General features: G+C 40.2%; 5 protein-coding genes and 1 long non-coding RNA gene across 8 annotated transcripts in view; 3 read left to right on the top strand and 3 right to left on the bottom strand.

Annotated features, from left to right (window-relative positions):
* Positions 1–21,747, top strand: part of LOC120422046 (3-oxoacyl-[acyl-carrier-protein] synthase, mitochondrial) — a 147,648-nt gene that overhangs the window by 100,768 nt on the left and 25,133 nt on the right. The window lies entirely within an intron of this gene.
* LOC120420902 (ero1-like protein) lies at positions 2,279–7,828 on the top strand. 2 transcript variants are annotated; one of them, XM_039584027.1, is made up of 8 exons: positions 2,291–2,384; positions 2,437–2,492; positions 2,859–3,062; positions 5,821–6,072; positions 6,329–6,600; positions 6,661–7,234; positions 7,294–7,442; positions 7,502–7,828. In XM_039584027.1, the coding sequence occupies exons 1-8, from the start codon at positions 2,306–2,308 to the stop codon at positions 7,551–7,553; spliced, it is 1,638 nt and encodes a 545-aa protein (XP_039439961.1). In that variant the 5' UTR covers positions 2,291–2,305; the 3' UTR covers positions 7,554–7,828. The 2 variants fall into 2 exon arrangements, with proteins under 2 accessions (XP_039439963.1, XP_039439961.1); XM_039584029.2 differs by lacking the exon at positions 2,437–2,492 and having other exon boundaries at positions 2,279–2,402.
* LOC120420948 (uncharacterized) lies at positions 10,327–13,444 on the bottom strand. The gene is made up of 2 exons (XR_005605923.2): positions 12,761–13,444; positions 10,327–12,291 (listed from the first exon to the last, which is right to left on the bottom strand). It is a non-coding gene; the product is annotated as an uncharacterized LOC120420948 (long non-coding RNA).
* Positions 13,641–21,747, top strand: part of LOC120420912 (cilia- and flagella-associated protein 298) — a 33,240-nt gene continuing 25,133 nt past the window's right edge. Inside the window, exons 1-3 of the mRNA XM_039584049.2 lie at positions 13,641–13,877; positions 13,947–14,341; positions 14,406–14,633. Coding sequence (XP_039439983.1) covers positions 13,739–13,877; positions 13,947–14,341; positions 14,406–14,633 — 762 coding nt within the window. The 5' untranslated portion in view covers positions 13,641–13,738. The remainder of the gene's footprint in view (positions 13,878–13,946; positions 14,342–14,405; positions 14,634–21,747) is intronic.
* On the bottom strand, positions 15,056–18,193 carry LOC120420936 (protein tipE). Of its 2 annotated transcripts, XR_005605921.2 has the most exons (5): positions 17,970–18,193; positions 17,538–17,907; positions 17,239–17,475; positions 16,272–16,533; positions 15,056–15,446 (listed from the first exon to the last, which is right to left on the bottom strand). XR_005605921.2 is itself a non-coding variant. In XM_039584073.2 (4 exons), the coding sequence occupies exons 1-4, from the start codon at positions 18,184–18,186 to the stop codon at positions 16,485–16,487; spliced, it is 873 nt and encodes a 290-aa protein (XP_039440007.1). In that variant the 5' UTR covers positions 18,187–18,193; the 3' UTR covers positions 15,056–16,484. The 2 variants fall into 2 exon arrangements, 1 of the variants encoding a protein (XP_039440007.1); XM_039584073.2 differs by having other exon boundaries at positions 15,056–16,533.
* On the bottom strand, positions 18,520–21,456 carry LOC120420928 (uncharacterized). Its single transcript, XM_039584061.2, has 2 exons — positions 20,044–21,456; positions 18,520–19,230 (listed from the first exon to the last, which is right to left on the bottom strand). Exon 1 carries the CDS (start codon positions 21,407–21,409, stop codon positions 20,054–20,056), a length of 1,356 nt encoding a protein of 451 aa, XP_039439995.1. The 5' UTR covers positions 21,410–21,456; the 3' UTR covers positions 18,520–19,230; positions 20,044–20,053.

The following is a 21,747-nucleotide window of genomic DNA, read 5'->3' as shown; positions in this document are numbered from 1 at the left end:
TTTGTGTGACCCTTATTTGGTAAAAAGCTAAGAGGTCATCAACCATCTAGTTGGATTCAGTTTGTTTTTAGTTTTGTTTGTTATAAATATTTTGGAAATTTTGAAGGAGGGGTCCATCTACAAACCACGTGGACTTTTTTAAAATTTAAACCCCACATCCCCGTGGACGTTTTCTATACAAATCAAATCTTTTTTTTGTATGGAGCGTGGACAATCGCCAAACCCTCCTTCCCCTAATTGTCCACGTGGTTTATGGATGGTCCCGACTCGGGACTCCCGAGGCGGGGTGTTGTCAGGGACTTGAACATAACTTGCATTGGTACTATTCTTAGTAAGTTTTTCTGTTTGTGGGCACTAGTGTTTAACAACTAATCTGATCATGAGGTGGTTGCTAGGTGGTTTTTGTTATTACAGCTATTAAAAATGTTCCTATTGAAGCCTTGCAAAATGTTTTTCATTATATTAAACCCGCGATTAAACCATTCGTTTATTGAAAAGAAAATTGAATAATATAATGCAATGGTTAAGAAGATCGCAGAGTCAATTTCATCAGAAAAAGTTATATTTATACTATTCATTATTCCAACACGAATGCTAGATGTGCGTATTACCCCATTTTTTTATCTAGATTGATAAGGAAATGCCACTCAAAGTAAAAGTAAAAGTAGATTGCGCGAACATCGAACTCGTAAAATAGTTTGCGGTTCTGCAGACATCGTTTATTGGCCCCTTGTATTGTTTTGGACCACTTTCATCGTTTGCTTCTTTTGGCCTCCGCGATCGTCGATACTCTTTCCGAAGTGCCTTCTTCAATTTGCCCGCACTCACATATTCGCGCACATCAATAACTGATCAGTGCTTTGATATTTGCTTACACTTGAAAAGTACACCAGCGGTAAACGGTCATGAATAAAAACCGTTATAAGTATCTGTAGCAATTTTGTTTCTGCAAGAATTTTACCTTATGTTGGACGAGGTAAAACAATTCATAATCGTTTGCAGGTTAGACTTACCACCATATGATGCTTGGACAGCTGGTATCGTTTTCATGTGTGTTAAGTTGAAACGTGTTTTATTGTTCTACAATTTAATAAATTATCAGTTTCTTCATTCTTCACTTGCGCATTTTGTACACCTCAGTAGAAATTGACATAAAATACTATCAGCTATTTAATCACTGATCCTCACTGGAATCTGTTTCGTTCACGTCCACACACCTTGGTTTATCTTCCAGTACTGAAGATCGCGAAAAGCGTGCAGTGGTTGGAAAGATGAAAGAAAAGACAGTGGCAGATGGAAGAAAGCAAGAAATGTTTAATGATTTTTTCATACTACATTTGTTGCAGGATTCGTGTATAACTAATACAATTCTTGAAAAAAAAAAATTAAAATTAAAATTTTAAGTCATCTTTTTTGACAGTTTCTTCATACATGTTTGACATACATAGGTATTTGACAAACCTGTATTCAAATCGCGTTTGAAGTTTTTGTCAATAAAAGTTTCCATAAAACGCATACTCGTCCCAACAGTCTCATTAAATTGTATATACACTGAAAACCCAACCATGGTAGTGTCTACCATATTTTAGGGTTAAATTGAGAACACGCACCGATGTATTTGTGCAAAAAACATTCTGTACTTGGATTGACTGATATGTGCAGGTAATTTCAACCCTCCAATATGGAGATAATGATCATCATTTCGCAATTGCTACCATGCAAATTTTTGGAAGCATGGTACATTTTACCCATATTTGCGTTTACTTTTACTGAAAAGCCAAGGTTAATTTAATAAGCAGGCTGTTTAGCAAATGTTCTTAAAATTACCATGGTCGGACTGTCGTGGTCGGTGAGTGGTAAGCGTGGTTGCCTCTCACCCCTGTCGACGAGATTTGTCTGATCACAGCTTCCCTCGGACTGGGAAGTAAATGTTGGCCCCGGTCAAACCTGGAGGTAAGGTCGTTAGCTCAGTGCAGGCGTAGGTGTCGTCTCCCTTGGAAAACAACCTGTCTCGGTAGAGTCACTGGTTGGCAATTAGACTCACATCCAAAGGTCGTCGTACTAAAAAAACTCGAAAATGCCGCGAAAAATGCAAGGAAACTAGTGCGAATGAGGTATGATTCCAATTTAAATCAACAACCACTCTAATCTTTGTACAGTGCCATGATTTTGCAGCATTTTCTCTCATCCGATAGTGCGCCATTCCATCACCTGGCGGCAAACAAAGGAACCCGGTGACAGTATCGAAATGACATTTGCGCCGTTTGTTTACGTCTGTTAATTCGCTGTTTTGCGTGCACTGCTGATGGCTACGTGCCAAAATAGACGTCCAGCAAGCGATGTTGTGGTTGTGAATGGGGACTTGCCTCTTCATTCTCTCTGTTGTAGGTCAGCTGCGAATGGTAAAATTTTCACAACGTCTCGTTTACATTTCAGTGTGTTTTCCGATCCCGTCGAGGATTGAATCGCGGAGAAGCAGGTTGAGTCTGCAGGTGCGGAAACAAGAAACGGCGTCGTCCGTGGCCAGCTGGCGAGAGTCAGTGACGTACGCACGTTGAGTTGAGTTGAGTTGAGCCGATTCAGCAATCGTCACTCTTTGCTGTGGGAAAGTGTTGACGTGTTGATTCGTCAGTGGTTTTCCGTACAAAAATTTTGTAGCGGGAGGTCGCATTGCCACTTTTTGTGTACAACGCGCGGAACGATGATCATCACTGGAGATCTACAGCTAGAAGCTAACAGAGGTGTTTTGGAGATTCGGTGAATGAACTCAACAGTTTTGTCTGCTTCAGAACTAGTGTTGGATAACTCGGCACGGTGTATAAGTTTAGTGTGCCGTAAACAATAACAGTTTATTCTAGACCAGACTGCAGCAACAAATGAATGAAGCGACAATGGTGTCAGTGTCAATGGCATCGCGGCGGACGCGACATTCCGGCGAATTATCGAAGCTCCAGTGGCTGGCTGTGGGAGTTGTGGCATTTTTGAGCATAGTAAATCTTTCGTGTGGGTATTTCTACTCGGAAAACCCGGAACCCGGCTCGGATCGATTTTGTTTCTGCCAGGTAAGTGTGCACTTAGCGTTCTGGTTAATTTTTGATTGCCACCGCCCACTTTTAGTGGTATAGTTATGTAGGTAGGCTCATGTTGCAATCTAGTAGGAGCTATTTGAGATAAGGTGTATTTTACCCTTTCGTGAGAGGTTATGAAGACGATTTACTTGCAATTTCGAAAGTGTCATTTGTAACAGTACAATGTATGGTAGTAGAGGACCTTGTATTCGCTCTTTCATTTCTAATTTGTAAAGGATTGTACTTTTTCAAAACAACCAATTCGTCATGGGTTTCCTATGTACGGTTGTATGTTGTTTGCGAGCGAGATTTCAGATGTTAAACATTTACGTTTGGAACACGTGTCCTTCTCTTGCAAATATTTAATTTGCATTTAATCAAAAAATTTTCAGACAAGTTTTTCATTTTCAATCGTTTCATATTTAACCCTCTAACGCCCAGAGCTGTTTGCTTATCGTAAAAATAGTAAATGGCTTAATTTTGGTACAATAATGCAGGAAATACTTTACTTTGACCCACAAACATCGAATTGAGGCAAAAAAGTAGAATTTGAAGTGGTGCACCAGAGCACCATCAGGAAGATGAGCAACTTTTTTTTAAACCACAAAATCTCGTTTTCTTCAAATCTATTGGTTCATTTGTTTGAAAACGCTTCGAAATGTGTTAAAAACTACTTATTCTTTGCTGTAAGACCATATTTCTGAAGTATTAACTACAAATTCTGAAATCTCTGCATTTTCAGGTTTCTTTGATTGGCTCATTCAAAACCCACAAACAACCATTTTCATGAAAAATGAGGAAAATAATAAAATTATCGGTCTAATAACAATGTTTTGTCTTGTTTATGAATAGTCAAAACGTTTATAAACTTTTGTTTTGATAAAAATAAGCTTTTTCTGTAATTTAGAAAAAAGTGCTCCTGAATATTTAGTTGCTCATATGCCTAGGTGGTGCTCTGGTGCACCAAATGAAAAAGGTTGAAAAACACTTAAAACCGGTCCAAACTCACAATGTTATTCACAGGGGTTCTTGTCCAAGGTTCAAATGATAGCAAAACATTTTTTGTTTCATAAAATATTGTGTTTGGTAATTTTTACGGACTTTCGAAAACAGGTCTTATTTATTTCCCTAAAATTGGCCCATTTTTGTTTACATTTCACACTGTAACTTTGCTTGTGCTTAACCAAATTTGATGAAATTTGGGGAGATGTTAGTATACATTCTACATGAACACCTGCAACTTAAAGCACAATGAAAAGTTGTGTCAGTTCCGAGATATTTGAGTTCAAAGTTTTGGTGCTCTGGAGTAACCATGGGCGTGAGAGGGTTAAAAACTGAACAAAACAAAACTCATAAATTTCGTTTAATAAAAAAAATTAAAACAAACATAAAGCATTAACCAGAAGGTCCCCAGAATCGCGTGCATTTTGAATCTTTCCCTTTGAGTTCGTGCATAAACCACGTGTTTGAAGTTCAATGAATATTTAGAATTCATTTAAATTTGTCAATTTTTTGATAGGTTGATTTACAAATACACACCCAAACGGCGGTCGCATGATTGTGATGCATGGCGGCATGAAAGTATATCAGAATCTGCATGAAAACTGTCCTCACGCATTTTTTTGCGATATAGGAGTATGACATTTTTGCCCGTTACCGACAATTATCGACATTACCGACGGCTTTTTGGTTATATTTCACAAAAAAAAACATTTTCAGAACGAGTATTCAACCACCAATTTCTTGATTATTGATCCGACACGCTACCTCCGCGCCATGGACGCTTCATAAATTGTTAGTGAAAGAGCACCAACATATTGTTCTCTTTGGAGTGTTGCTCGGAGACGAGCCAGCATTATATGTGTTGGTAAGAACTGCAGATCGCTGAAATGTTTACACGCGGGCAAAAATGATCTACGGGCTTGCTGCAAAAAATGTTATAAAATGTGACATTTTCTGCAGCAAATCCAATGTTGCAGATTTTGAGATATATTTTTCCTTTGGGTGCACTTTTTGCAATTCCGTCGTGAAACTACTTACTTTTTCTGTCATTCTTGAACGACGAAAAAGCCTACTTACTGTACCAAAAATAACAAAATCGAATAGCAACACTTATTAAAATAAATGCTGGAAAGTTCAACTTTTCAGCATTGATGATACTTTTCAACTTTTTTTTTTTATCTAAACGATTTATTGGCAAAATACATAAGCATTTGACTTATAATTTCACTCAAAGAGTGTTTTTCGGAATTGCTAAAATTTTTTTTTTTTGCTGCTCAAAGAGTGTTTTTCGGAATTGCTAAAAATTTTTATTGCCATATTTCGTACCATCATCACGGGTGAGATTGGGTCATACAAATTTCAGCATTTTTTGTATGACCCAATCTCACCCTCAGACCCAATTTCACCCCTGTTGACGGTAGTTTAATATGAGCAACTTTTCCTCTACAATAAACAAGAGTTTCTTGTTTGGTGAGTTTTCTTCTTAAATTTTTGAACATGCATTCTAAGTAGTATGAAAAGTTTTTCGTATTCATTATGTGGTTATATTTCACAAATTTCTAAGTATTTGTGCGGGGATAAACATGCCAGCTTAGCCATTTGGTTTAGCAAATCGGTAATCAGTAAATTTATAATACATAGAACAATCAAACACCTGGGCTTGGCATCGCGCCAACCGTTGCAACTCGATAACAAACAACTAATCAATGTTACGTATGATTTTCGTACATTTTTCTGGCCCCTTCCCCAGTTGCAGGGCACCATCGACGATTGCAGCTGCAACGTGGACACCGTAGACTACTACAACAACGTGAAAATCTACCCGCGGTTGCGCAGCATTCTCGTCAAAGACTTCTTCCGCTACTACAAGGTGAACCTGGCGAAGGAATGTCCGTTCTGGGTCGACGACAGCAAGTGCGCGATGCGCTTCTGTCACGTAGAGCACTGCGAGGAAAAAGACATTCCGCCGGGGTTGAAAGGGGACGTTTCGTCGTATCAGAAGGTTCGTTTTTTTTGAGGGTTTTGTGTTTTGAGAATCATACATTTCCACACACAAAAAAATCAATAATAATTAGGCATAATTGCTTCACTTATTACACACGCGACTCAAGGTTATTCGCGTTGTCGTGCGCTTCAAGTGGCGTGCAGAAGTAACTTATCTCTCCGTTATTATTGCTGTTGCTTGAGTGTGAAATTGTGTCATTGCATGTCATGTAGTTTATCACGTATACCTTCCTTTAACACATCCACACCTGTAGTACATCAAGGAGGTGCAAACGTTGACCAACTGCAACGAAGATCTGGATGTGGAGCTGGGCTTCCTGAACACGAGCATTAGCGATAAGGCACATAAAGAGTTTAAGAAGTGGGCGGATTATGACGAGGCACAGGACAACTTTTGTATACTGGACGATCACGAACCGGGCGCCGAGTACGTTGACTTGCTACTGAATCCCGAACGTTACACCGGATATCGGGGAGAATCTGCACGAAGGATATGGAGTAGCATCTATCTGGAGAATTGCTTCCAGTAAGATGATGTTTTTAGCTAAAAGATGTTATATATTCTGAAATTTTCAATTAATTCTAGATCCCACTCGGTTCGCCGAAAGAATCCGTATTCTGCCATGATCCCGTACAATGATATGATCCAGAACGAGGTCTGCCTGGAACATCGTGTCTTCTACCGGATGGTCTCGGGACTTCACTCGAGTATCAATATCCATCTCTGCGCGAACTACCTCTTGTCGGAGAAATCTTCCATGGGCTTTGTCTCCCCAACGGGAGTGTGGGGAACGAATCTGGACGAGTTTGAGCGAAGATTTAGCCCACACACGACGGACAACGAAGGATCGCACTGGCTGAGGAACCTTTACTTCGCCTATCTGGTAGAACTGAGAGCGCTGGCCAAGGTTGCTCCGTACCTTAGCAGTGAGGAGTACTTCACGGGTCAAGACAAGGAGGACAAGGAGCTCAAGTTTGCTGTTAAAGATCTTCTCAGCGTAATCGAAACCTTCCCTTCACACTTCAACGAGTCGGTCATGTTTAGCGGTGGAACTTCTTCCATAAAGCTGAAGAATGAATTCCGCGAAAAGTTTATGAACATTTCCAAAATCATGGACTGCGTTGGATGCGATAAATGCCGACTTTGGGGAAAATTACAGGTAATATTTAACTCTTGTTCAAGCGCAATACAATCATTAAACTGGATCTTACATAACAGGTCCAAGGAATGGGTACTGCTTTGAAGATCCTGTTCTCGGGCAAGTTTGACGATAAGATCGATTCGAGCTACGCAGCCAAATTAAAAGAGGACAGTATGTTCAGGTTAAAGCGATCGGAAATTGTTGCACTTTTCAATGCATTTGGAAGGCAAGTTCAATCTCATATTTAATCTGCATTATATTTTAAAATTTTCATTCATTTTGCAGACTATCAACAAGTATTCATGAGTTAGAGGAATTCCGCCAGCGGATGCGATAAACCAGCCCCGCAACCATAGTCAATTATTTTCTTTCAAACAGACTGGCAGTGAACTGAAATCAGTGATACAGGTGCTTGTGAGGCACGCTAAATTGGCTAAACATAACCGGTGACTTTCATTCTGCCGAAGGTTTAGCGTGCAATTCCTAGCATTAAAATCTAAGTACTTGTAGATTGTATGTGTTGGTACTTTCAATAGGGATCTTGAGTGTAATTTATGTGAAGACAATGATATTTATAGTTTTGTAAATAAATGATTTATTTTTATCATGTTATTGCTTCGTAACTGGTTTAGTGTAAACAGTCGAAAGAAAGGGGTTGTTCAAATATTACGTAAGACAAGGCATTTTCAGATACCTCAGCTTCGCCGCGTAACAATTTTCCCGTCACCGCGACAGAACAAAGAGAAACAACAAAAAAATAACTTTTTCAAACTTTATTTCCAGGCAAGCAAACATCTTTTGTTCAAACATTTCTGTTATTGTTTGCTCTACAACTTTGTACAACATTGTTACAATAAAAATAATCCCTGCATTGTTACAAAAACCTATGTGGTTGGAGCCTTTCTCACTCATTTCCAACAATGGCTGTACACAAATTTCATCTATTTTTTAGATCCGGAATAAAAAAGTACATGGATGGATCCGGACATAGTTTACATACATTTAAGTGAGATCCGGATATATGTGAAAACACATTTTTATGCACTCAAACCCCGGTGGTTGGTCACTTTTTCGTTCGACACTTTTTTAGTTTGTACCCCGTTGGTTGGTCAAAGTCAAACTAAAAAGTGACGAACTGTCACTTTTTACACGGCGCTCACGCACACTATCAAAACAAACGTTTGGTAGTATGTGTAAACTCCGTGTAAAAGGGGTGTCAAACTAAAAAGTGACCCCGTTCGTTTGACAACAGTTGGTGTCAAACCATCGGGGTTTGAGTGTACATAACTTTTGAACTTCTTATCGAAACTTCAATCTGAATAAAACTCGATCTATGGAACTCTAAACCAAGTCGAATGCAATAGGTTCGGGTCAAATCGGTTCAGCCAGTGCCGAGAAACATGAGCTAGTTTGTTGGTCACATACATACATACACACACACATACACACAGGCATTTGTTCAGTTTTCGATTCTGAGTCGATATGTATACATGAAGGTAGATCTACGACGGTTTTATACAAAGTTCATTTTTAGAGCAGGATTATAGCCTTACCTCAGTGAGGAAGGCAAACAAATCTAGAAAAAAAATAACTTTCTGGTCTATTGCAGATTCTAAGAGTACATGCATTTCCTATAAAACGACAAATTTTACAATTGAGTAACGAATAATGACAGAATTTTGGAAACTATTTTTGTTTTTTTTTTTGCTTTCGATGAAACATACGTTTTTCCAGAATTATGAATCGTGGTCGGGGCAACCTTTTCAGATTTCGTGTGAATTGGCGGAGAATAACCAATTTAAAATTGATTCCTCTTCCCATTCACGGCGTTCTCACAGGATCCTTGCAGAATTCTAGTAGAGCGAAAATTTTCTTACTAAAACTGTGCCATCATCCTGCCAGAACTTTGCATGAATTCTCAACAAAAAAATTATAGGTACACGGCGTTCTAGCAGGATTCTAGCAGAGGTCTAACAAAGCAGTATATTCTTACAGCATTCTAACAGAAATGTTCCACCGTTCTAGTAGGATTCTGGTAGAACGAACTCTGCTAGAATATTTCGTGATTGGTTAGCAGTAACCGCCGAAATTAACCGGGTCTGTGAGAATCCTGCTAAAATTTTGTTAGAACTATTCTGACAGGCCTCTTGCTAGAATTCTGTAAGGATTTTGCTAGATGAACTGGCAAAGATTTCTGTTAGAATCCTGCTAGAATTTTGCTAGAATGTAATGACTTAGATTTCTTGAATTATTTTCTGATTTTTCAACATGAAAAACGATTGCAGCAAAAACATTTATTTATGAACAATATTTATTGTTTAACCATTATTTATCACAAACAAACAAACAAACATAAGGTTAAGTATATTGGATGGTTAGACGGAAAATACGTAACCTCCGACAGATTTTGTTAATGTTGATTCTAAATAAAATCGTACATAAATCTATAAGGCAGGTGCTGGCAGAACGAACTCCGCTAGAAATTTCCGTGACTGGGTGCCCCTCTTCGCATAAATGTTTCATGTGCATCTTCATCCCTTTTGAGTCATTGATTCAGTTTGATCAAAATCGGGTGCTCTTTCAGAAAAATAACAAAAAAAATAAATAAATTTAATATCCTGTACTGAGCTGAGATGAGCTTGCTGTTTCTGCATATGGGACATTTCTAGAGTACTTTTTCAAAAGGTCCTATGTGCAAAAACCTCAATCTGAGAAATTTGATGATAAAGTTTTGGTACACATTTTTAAATCCCATTCAAACACGTTTGGGTATTTTTCGATTCTGAAAACGCCCAAATGGGTCTAGAGTAATGCTTTTCAAGTGTACATCTCGGGATTATATACAAGACAAGATTACGCTTAGTTCTGACGCAATTTGGTTCATACAACCTGTGAGTGCACATAGGACACGTTTCATAGAACAATTTTTGCACATAAGACATTGGCATTGGACTATATTCATGTGGCATTGCACATAAAACTTTATCGAATAAAATTTAAATCTCGATTTAAACAAAAACTAAATTTTTGTAATAATAATGTATTTCCAACCCTCTCGCAACGTGTAGGCATCAGCTGATGAAGAGCATGAAATATTTCAATGCCTCCAGCGCGTGAGAGGAGAGAGAAGCCGTTATTTACCAATGAGCATTCTGTCAGATGGGTGGCGGGTAGGATAATTTACGATGCCAAATTAACCAATGCGCCAATGTAAACAATCAATATTGTTTACTTTGGCGCATAGGATAATTTGACATGGTAAATTGTCTTATCCGCGTATGGAGCTGTGAGCGCACATAATACATTTTTTAATCTTTCGTTTTTGAAAGTTTTTGGCCCAAGTAGTGTAAACATATTATTTAACACTTATAAACAAGTGTTCCGATAGCCCCCCAGCAGCACTGCATGCGCACAACTTTTATGCCAAAGTGATTACCACGTCACGGATTATTACCATGTCCGATTATCACGTCACAGTCTCACGTACCCCCCCCCCTCTCCCTTGTCACACTTGCGACAACTCTCCACCCCCCCCCCCCCTCCCCTTAGAGCGTGACGTACTTTATGGATGACGCCTACGGCCTAACGAAGGATGCAAGATGTTGATTCAGGAGCGGCCCTGAGAACCTTGCTCTTCACCAAAGAATTATTCCGATCTCAGGGGTTGGATCTTCGAACGGGTTCTACGGCTGTTGCTTGGCCGAGGGGTGAGGTCAGCTTGGGACTTGAAGAGCGCAAGTCGCACAAAACTGGAATCAATTGCGTTGATCGAGATGCTTATGCGGCGGTCCGAATCGCGCGCCTCGAAGTCATGTCCCCGAGCAAGTCCAGGATCTCATCCGAGTACTGGGTAAAGTGCTCGTATGAATCGAACGCCGCTAAACTGCCAGGGTCATGAACGACTTTGCCGGACAGCTCCAGATGCTGCAGGCAGGTCAAATCATAGGACGAGTACGCCCAATGGACGTAATCCAGCATTGCATTGCAGACTGCACGATAAGAAAGGTAGAAACGAGTAGTCGTAGAAAGGTCGAAAGGTAGTCGTGCGGAATATCCAAGATGGAAACATCCGAAAAGATCAACCACTGCAGGTTTTCGTGCTCTTAGACAGACAGATGGACTTTATCTGGTTGTGACGTAGTTCTTAAGCTGGCTGATGAGCAGCTATTAGGACCTGTCGAGCGCGAAGAGTCACAAGCGATTCTTCAGCGAGGTAAGTTCGCTCAGATTAGCAGCCAATTCCTCCGTAAAACCAGTTCGTTTATGGCTGGCTGTGAGAAAAGATCATCACGACGACGAAGCCGCGACGCACTTGTCGTAGTGTCCATGCTGGAACTGAAAAACCACGGCGTAGTACTGACAGATCGTGCACGGCCGCCATGCGACCGCGTATTCCGTTACGGTGACGCTGCTCCAGCTGGACGATACCCTGCGTAGTCAGGAACAACACGTCGTGATCGGAGCGCTTCTGCAGAGCCTTTGTTACATACATGTAAATCGATAAAAAAAAGTCAGAGGTTGGTGTGAGCACACACTTAATTTTATTAAAAAACTGTTATCAGGGCATTAAAATACACATTTTCATCTATTATCAAAACATATTTGAAGACATTTGGTTGTATCACTGCCGAAATATACACAGAAAAAAATATTCCTAATCATCTTTTAGTGGATTCAAAAAAAATCTGTAATATGACATTTTGTGATTTTCTACATGTATGTAACCCCTTAACCGCCGCAACCTCTATGTTTCCGCCCACTCCGGTGGCCTCAGAAACACTAGTCTCAGCAGCTCGTGCATTTTTGGATTCTCGGACACGTTGTCCCAAGCGGCCCAGACGACCTGCATCTGCGTGCGTAATTATGAGTTTGCCGTTGGCGAAGTTGTTGATAGCCGATCCGCCCGGGTTCCGGCAATCTTAATGTACTCGACGTTCGTCTTGAGGTTCTCTGACAGACCATGACCACGAAGCGGATGGCGCGCTCTTTTTTAAGGTTTCTAGAAGCGTCCTCCGTACCACGTCCGCCGCCGCTTGGTTGGTCGTTGTCGGGGGACCAGGTACCGTAAAGCAGTGCTGCGGGTGATGAAAAAGTAGTTTAAGGTTAAGGTTTATTAAATTTAACAGCATAACATTTCCCTCCTGAAATGTGTTAACCGGTACCGTGGTCATCCGAAGTCGTCCCTGGCCAAAAGGTGGGATGTTTTCTGGCCTTCCGGATGTTTTTTGGTCGGTTCCGTGGCCATCCGGATGGCTTCTCTGTGCAATAGGGATGATGCTTTTTGGCCATCCGGATGGCCACGGAACAGACAAAATCTATCCGGGCGGCCAAAAAGCATCCTCCCTTTTGGACAGGGACACCTTCCAGATAGCCACGGAACCAAGAAAACCCATCCGGAAAGCCAAATAATGGCCACGGTACCGGCAAACCCAACCCGAAAGGCCAAACAAATATTCGCCCTCTTGCACAGGGACGCCTTTCGGAGCCGATCCCATGGTCCTAGAATCATCTTTGGGAATCACGGTAATTTTCCACCCTACTTACCGTATTTTTTTGTTGCCGCAATCCTTCGCCCTCCGACACTTTTCTTTAAAAACTCAGACAGTCCACAACAATGATCTGTCCGGGATCCTATCAACCAAAACAAAAAACATATTTTATGCTGTTTTATGAGTTGTTTTGGTATGTCATGCTGGGAGTCGTATCCGCCAGATTCGGGAGAGAGAGCTCATTGGTTAAATTTTGCTCTTCTCTTTTGCTGTGTCAGGCATTGAAACATTTCATACTCTCTTACAGCTGACGTCTACACGTTAACCGGAACCTAGGCAAACATTATTTTTAAAAAGATATATGGATATAAAAAAATCTATCATTACTTTCTAATTATTCAATAAAATGCGTACATACGTCGTTATTATATTAGCGTATGTGCATAATGATTGAAATATATTTAAAATTGTACATAGGTCGATTTGTTATTGTCGTATGTGCATCATTTTACTGAATGCACATAGGACACTGAGAGGTAAAACGACGTAAATTATTTTGTATGAAAATTTAAGAGAATGCTCATAGGTTATTTTGCATTTCGCTAATAATTTTAAAAATTAAATACTTAGAAGAAATCGGGTTTGAGGATAGTGTAGTTTCGGATATGCAGAACGTCATGCATTGTATAACTCAGTTTGTTTACTTTTGGCGCATAGGACCTTTTGAAAAAGTACTCTAGATTTATTCAAACATGGGCAGCATAGCTTATAGGAACTATTCACAAAAAACTCTAGACTCTTTGCAATGTAAAAGGTTCGTTACTCGTTGCTATGTTCCGTTGGTGTCTCTAAGTTTCTAACAAGTTCTGTTTCCCCCAAGGTTTCTTCTTTTTCGTTCGTCGATTTTTGATAACCCCCTTTTTTGGGTGGAGTTTCCTAGGTGATACTTGCGCTTGTTTATTGCCGTCCAACGAATCATTCTAATTTGACGTGTTTGAGCGTGACCATCTTTTTGGTGAAAAATTTACTAAAAATGGTTCTCCTACATGTAAAACGCGGTGACGAAAGTCAGTTTCTTTTTGAAACTAATTCCAGCATTCCGGTTGAAACCTTAACAAGTGAGTTGGTGGTCATTTTCAACGGCCGCCTGAAAGTGAGCCGCGTTTGCACTGGTGAGATTTTGCTTTAAAAATCCCATAAAGGGGCAACATTTTGATATTGTTTTTGTTTTATTCTGAAAGAAATCGAAGAACTCTCGAAACACGGCACCATGCTGCCTCCGGATATGCTCGGGCTTACCGATGAACAGGTCGAGGAGCTAAAGCTGGTCGATGAGTGGGGTGAAAAGTGCGTTCCTTCCGGTGGCTGGGTGTCCAATGCGGACCCCGTTGGACGTAGAAATGGTCGGCAGCCGTTGAAGAAAATGCAAGACGTCCTGGAGAAGGCGGTGGCTGATGCCAAATTGATGATCACGAAAAAGTTGGTAGAACAAGGCACCATCTTGCAGCTGAAAATGGTTCAGGACGCGTTGGATCTACTACGAGGAGCCGTTATGATAGTTTATCCAATGCAACTTCCACCCCACGATCCGATTCGGATGGAGTTTAGTAACACGGAAGATTTAGAGGGCACGCAGGTAGCATACTGAATCTCATTTCCAAAAGATCGAATTGGATCAAATAATTCATATTATTTCGCAGGCATCGCTTGAGGTTATCGAGCCGTGCAAGGCTCAACTTTGGTTCGCTGGAAAACTTTTGCCCAACGATGCAAAGCTTCGTGATGTAGTTGGGGGTAACGAGAAGACTAAAATTATCGTAAAACTAGCCAAGGTTAACGAGGGTGCTCCCGGCAGAGAGCCGGTCGTTTCGGAAGAGGCCCGGAAGCAGATGATGATGCATGCCTACCGCAGACAGGAGGAACTTAAGGTAAGTCTGACTTGCAACCTTGAATATATTCACGCTGGTCGTGTGCAGTAAATGACCTCTGAGGAATTGCCGAAATAATGAACCAAGATTGCAGATGTATTCAAATCTCCCCTTAATTGAACCATAAGGATTTTTCTTTCAGAAATGAAAAGTTGTTTGGGCAGTTTTATTCAAAGCGCGGCTTTTTATTCCATAAAGTTTTGTTTTATTTTCAAAAATTACAAACTTGTTTCATGTGCGGAGTTTTGTTTTATTTTTCACCATCGTATTATCACTATTGATAGAGAATGAACTTTAAGTGTTAAAGCGTGACAGTATTGCGTTTGCTATTAGTTGTTTATTCATTAAAGATCTGTATCCTCTCAAGATTTGATAATGCGATTAGATAGTGTTACTCTCTCCACCACATACTAAAACGCGAATCGAAAATATTTAACTTTGAAGCACTTAACAATTTTGCACTTGGTTTAGTGTTCACGATGTTTAAAAATGTTAGCTGACATTAAAAATATAAATATTTTGAATTTATTTCTCTTGACTTTGGTTTGTCTTGATCTATCTAAGTTGCGATTTGAAATATATTTTCCTCTTACAAAGACTGACCGGCGTGGAAATGAGAACAACTATGATGGCATTCCTCAACCGGTGCAACTGTGTTGGCCGTTGATAAACAAATACGTGATGACGATGTCTTGTTCGACGAATCTCGTTGATTGCTGGTGGTGCGCTGGTGACGATGCTCGGGGTTGTGTCAGTTGGTCTCAAATTTTACTTATGTAATCTTGGGAGTATTCAATGTTCCAAGATCCTTTACTATTGGACCAAACCGTTTGAAAAGGAAGAATTGTATAATAGGATGTGTAGATGTTGTAGTAGTTGTAGTTGTTTGTTTTAATCAACGAAAACAGAGGATTGAAAATAATCAAAGAGGAATACAAAAAATATATATTAGGAAAAGTGTCAAGTATACTCTAAAATAAATAGATAAATATTGGTATTAAGATAAATTAATATAAGGAACTTTAATTGAAGATTCAAAAGACTAGAAATGTTCATGTAAATATTGAATAATAGATTGCGTGTGTTGTGGAGTTGGGCCTTAGTTTTACAGGTATTGTTCATTGCCATCTAGTCTGTAAAACAATGTTAATTGGCCAACTTTTACGAAGTTGGTTTATTTCTCGACAGGTTCCACATATCACGGCATCACTTAATAATTTTCCTTAATGTATTTACAAAAGTATTTGAGCTCCGAGTATTTTTGGTTGGTTTGTACAATATTTACAGGAAAATTCTGTCAATAAAGTTACTAAGCTTGATGCTAAGTCTTTACAAAAGCATGTTCATACTCTGATGAAAAGCGGTAGTTTGATACTGCAAATTTTATTTTAAAACATGCTAAAACTAGTGACGGCCACTTTCCTTCTTCCTAAATGGGAGTGATGGGATATGAATGATTAGGGTGGTCTGTTTCGATGACCAGTATGCACGTGAAAAAAAAACAAACAAAAAAGTCCCTTTAGGAACATGCGTTTTGTAGTTAGCGAAATCTGCTGAACATAGCTGAAGGATTTTAGCATGCAGCTATTCAAGATTCATAAGAAAGGAACTTTAAAATTAGGTACAAAAATCCGTTACTGTCAAATCTGTAAATTATTCGTTGCTCCCTTGTTATCTGTGGCAAAATTTTGCACCAATTGCGTGATTGACGAGGGGGGCTTGCATTCGATTCATTTGTGAAACAAAAAAATGTACTTTTTTGTGTGTAAAATGTGTGGGGCATTATGTCGCGTTTGTTTATTTGGGCTGGAGGGAAAATCAGCTGCTGCGTGATGTAAAATCGAAAAAAATTCAGTAGTCTAGATCATCTTCCTCATCGTCACTACGGCACAGAAGTTTGCTATAAAAACATGAGAGAAAAAAGCAAAACAATGATATCTTCTTTTTGATAAAATATGTATGGTTTAAAAAAAGGCACTACGTTTCTTGTGGAAAGGATTTCTACGTGGGACTATTTTTTTTGGACATTTGAGGATTATGAATGGATTTTTTGTAACTTTTGGATTAAGCAAAACATTTGTTTTGAGTGATACCACATGAGTGCAAAAATGCCTTATCAATGACGGTTAGTAGAAGCGTTACGGAGTCTGTTTGATAAAATATTTCAAGTGAAAATAAGCAAAAAGTGTTATGACAATGGAAAATGTTCATACTACCGTAAAGTTGAAAAACAGTAAGAGAAAGATGGACGAAAATAAACTGTGAGCGAATTTATATTACAAAGATTGATATACTTGTTTTGCGCACGCACATCAAGAGATAGATCTGGTCTTTTGCGCATCAGAGAGGAATATTTTGAGCTTCTGAGGGTATTCAAATTTGATAGCATTTTGGTAGGATTGTAACAGAAGGGCGCACAATGACACAGAGAATATTGGCAAATGCTGGTGGCGTGATATGTTTGGTTTTGTTCATTGGTCACTTTGAAAAGATTGAAAATAACTTTGGTAACTGATTGTGGTTTTTGATTGGAGTCAATAAGTCAACTACCTTCAAAAGAAAAAAGAAAGCACTGTAGTGTTGATCAACGTCATGTCATACTCACTTTTCCTTAGTAGGATACTTTTCTGCGTACACTCGCGGCGATTTGTGGCAGGCCTTATCACAGCAGGGACAGTACCAATAGCTGAGCACTCCGATCGAGACGGCAAAGAGCACATTCGGTATGATCAGTGAAAGGATCAGATGTTTCAGATTGTCATCCCACGAATAGCGAGCCACCACCATTTCCGGGTAGGCACGGCTGAAATAGCACGGGAACGGTTCTCCCACGTGCGAGTACCTGTTGAAAGTGAGAAATGATGGGCGATCGGCATAGAGTCCTGCTATTACCGTTGATCTTACCCGTATTTCTTTGCAAACTCGGTACAGTTGACCCGCGGCGGATAGCCACATCCCTCGGTGTTGACGAGGAACTTGGTGTCCATCACGTCCCACTCTACGTTGTCGAGGTCGCGGGGCTGCTTTTGCCATTCGTGATATGCAATTTTGGTGTAGTTGACAAGCAACTGGTGACACCGGATGGCCTCCGTGGTGCAACCTTCTCGGCACGAGCTCCAGGTGCAATTTCTCCTGCCCTCGGAGTAAACGTGGTCCGTCACCACGCACGTCACAGGCACTGGGTCGTAATCGGCCACTATGGTAGATATGGCCGGATCCACGACAAACGGGATCAGGAACAGAAAGGCAAATACAGACAGGATGGCGGTTGTTCCTAAGAAAAAAGACAAGAATATACTGATGAGTTGAAATTTGGAATACATTTACCTTTTTTACCTAAACAAAGTGAAGTGTAGAACTTGGCCTTGTCCAGGAATTCTGCAATCTTCTCTTCCCGCGTAGGTGGCCCCGGCTCTTTGTTCGACTCCGTTATGCTCTGCCGACTGTGAGTGAGGCTTGCCTTGCTATTGTTCAAGCTAGGCTTGCTCATGGTCAAACTTGGTGCCGCCGACAAGGTCGACGAGGATGAACGCATATCGTTGTTTGATCTCATCTTGCTTCCTTATTTTTTACTAATTAGTTGTGTTGTTGTGATTGTTTGCGCAGAATGAACGGTGTTGCTGATGCTGGTTGTATAAGTTATGCTACTTTTATTTAGTAAGCTATTCTCAAACGTTAAAGGTTTGCTTGCTTTACTTCTTCGAGTTACTATTGTTCGAGTTGCTTATACTACTCAATCGGCTACTTTTGTGTGGTTTTCTCTTACTAACAGCTATTAAAGATGCTTTAAGCATTGTTAAGTTGTTTCTAATTTGGGTTTTCACGCATTCCCCTTCTTTGGTGTTTCTTCCTCTTGTTTCTGTTTTCAAACAAAGCCTTGGCTCGCTTGGCTTTTCTTCGTTTTAGTTCGAATCCTTGCAATGACGTCTGCGGTGTCGATCAATGTGTGTGGTGTACGCTTCCGATGTTATTCACTAATTAATACTTTCAACATAACCTAACGTAACGTAACGAAATCGGTTCTGCTTCAACAAACACTAGACAATACACACGACTAGGTGCAAAACACTATTTTTCTCCCTTTAGTGTCATTGGTTTGCATCGGTTTATTGCTGGTACACATAAGCGAACAATAACTGGAATTAACAATATGAATATCAAAATATGGATTTCTTCTTCGGCTAACACAACTGTAAACGGTTTTCAAATTGCACAGGATACAGCGTAGGTTGATATAAACTTATCATATTGGTCGTTGGATGTAGTTTAGGGAATGTTTTGTAATGTTTCCTATATCTCTGTCGCAATGCAAGTTGCATGCAACTTTTTATGAGCTCTCAAATGGGACATATCGTGCAGAGTTAATTAAATAGTGTGAGGATCAAAATCTCTGGGTTGGTTTAGCTTTTTCCTTAACATAATTATGAACTATCTCTGGTGCACACTCAATATAATGACGAAGGTTAAAAGTAACTGGATTTATCTGTTCGTTCGAAAGAAGAAGAATTCAGAAGGAGTTGTACTGTAGACTCAAATCAATGTAGTGAAAATACACCCGATTGATGCACTGGACTGTCTTCTTGCAGTAGAGGAATGCCTGGAAGGAGGAAAGATATGATAATAGAATTTTGCCTTTTTCGTTTGTTTAAAAAAGGTGTATTTTTCAAAGGTTTCGTCAATCAATTGAGAAATATTATAACTTTTACAATAAAGTAGAAAATGTCAAAAGACTAATTTATGCAGATTTCAATCAGATTTTGTAATTGCTGATCAAACTTTTATGAGATTAAAATTGATTAGTTTTCAGTATACTGATTTGCTGATTTGAATTTTAAATGATAGAGGTGGATGACTAACGAAACAAGGGAACAGCAACACGAAAAATCGTTGTATGACCAAGCTACTATATTGTTAGTTAAGTCAGTCTTTCCGCAAAAAAATTGGTTGGTTGATTTGCAAATTTAAATATTCAAAAAAGTATGGATTTGTTACCATTAACTGGGGCAAATCAGGACTATAGTCTGAAAAGGGACAGCAGTTTTTTGAGTAATTTAAAAGCTTGAAATCTTTCTGTGACGGTTTGAAAATATTCTCACAAATCCAATTGTTGATGCGTGACAAAACCTTTGCAACTCAATTTTAATAAAAAACTCAAAGTGATGGAAGAAGATGAGTCAGTTTTCCAAATGCTTCCACATCGTCAGCAAACAACAAGGATTCTGTTCAACTCACGCAACACATTTCACAGTGGTTCATCTCGGACGGATTGATACAGTAGAATCCTTGTTGTTTCGTTCTCCAGTACGATGACGGTGGAGGCGCAGTGCGTGACGACCAACTTTTGGAAAATTGTCTCATTCAACGCAATGTTTGGGAAAAAGGTAAAGTAGAAGCTAGAAGTAGTCCTTACGTGATGGATCTCAAAGAGCCATAACCGAGTCGCCACCTCCACCGCCATCACCAGAGTTGGCGTTCGCTTTATTCTTGGCTCCACCGTTAGCCGTGGACCCCTCTTTGTTAGCGCATCCCACGAAGCGCATTTTGGCATCGTCGCCGACGTGGATAGTTTTCTGGCAGAATATCAACGTGAGACAGGACACAGCAAACAGAACCGTCGGTACGACAAAGCCAACGACAAACTGCTTGTAGGTGGTTTCTAAATTGAAACGTGCCACTACCTTGTCCGTGTTGCCCTTGGAGTGAAAACATGGGAATCGTGCTCTGGCGTTGTGGTCAGTACCGTCCTTTCCGTATTCCTTGAGGAAGTCCTTGCATTCGTCCTGCAGTGTGTTGACGCAACCTTCTAAATTGATCATCAGTCCGGACTCGTTCGAAATTGTCAAGTCTTGCTCGAGTGGTGCAATCGTTTTGACCGGTGTCGAAACCGCATAGTGCAGATAGCTCAAGTAGGTGAAATTGGTCAGATCGGTCAGTTCGTCTTTCTCCAGAAGCGATCCGTTGACGCAATCCGTCGCTTGAATACCGTTGGTAGTATTTTGTATGGTGTAGCATGATGACATTATGACCTTCCCATCGCTTTCGTTCCACACCTCTTGATTCGTAGCTGCATCAATCGCAACTGAACATTGCGAAAGATAAACTTTATCTCCACTCAATAGAATCATATTTTTATTCCGGGTTGGAATGTCCACACAACGGCGGTCACAATTGTATGGAGTTTTTATCTTTCGACATGTTCCACGATTACACGAGAACAACCCGTTGATGTCGATGCAGGTGATCTTGCCTCTTCTCCCGGAGCATTTTAGCGGTACGTCTGTATTATGAAATACGCATTCGAACGCGTCGGTAATGTTGATGCACATTCCGGTAGTGCAGTTGAAGGTTCCCGTGAGATTTTTGCACTCATCCGCAATGCAACGGGCCTTCTTGGCGTTCTCCTGATCTATCCCATAGCATGTTTTATTCGCTGAATTGGTACAATTCTGGAACGTCAGGCTGCTGCCATTGTTACGCAAGTGAACATAGATCTGGATGCACGCTCCGGATGTCTTGCTGAGACACCACTCGCCACACGATCCCCACTCACAGGCGTCCTTGTTTAAGGCCTTGGTCGTGGTACACATGACCGGTGTTTCGTCTATCCCACTCTTGAACGCACGTGACGAGGGCATGTAGATGGCCACGGTCAGATAGACGATCGCAACGGTGCTCAACACGAACGTCAGTTGACAAATGCATATCACGCCACATATCTTTCCATCCTGTGGTGGGATTATCAAGTCCTCCACGGGGGTGGGTTTCTTTTTCCCCATTGCTGCCAACTGCTTTACGGTTAATTATTGTTTTCTAGTTGTCCTATTTTTTTTTTATCTGTAGAAAGGGTGATCGGAAGAATGAGTATGAGTCGCTTGATTTTTTTCTTTCTAAAAAATAAAGTTAAGTAAATAGAAACAGCTTTATGATCCCCTCACAAAAAATGTAGGTCCAGATTAGTCACAATTTTCACTGTCGTTGGAGCTTCCTCTCAGCCAAAAGCAATTTAGCCTTCTCGCTCACATAACGTCATCGTGTAGCACTCTACGCGAAATGAAAAATCAATTTTTCTTCCGCAGAATAGATTTTTGATTGCTCGAAAACACTGTTCTGACCT

The sequence above is a fragment of the Culex pipiens genome, chromosome 3 (genome assembly GCF_016801865.2).
Source record: "Culex pipiens pallens isolate TS chromosome 3, TS_CPP_V2, whole genome shotgun sequence".
Taxonomy (NCBI): domain Eukaryota; kingdom Metazoa; phylum Arthropoda; class Insecta; order Diptera; family Culicidae; genus Culex; species Culex pipiens.
This window is presented reverse-complemented; position numbering and strand designations above follow the sequence as displayed.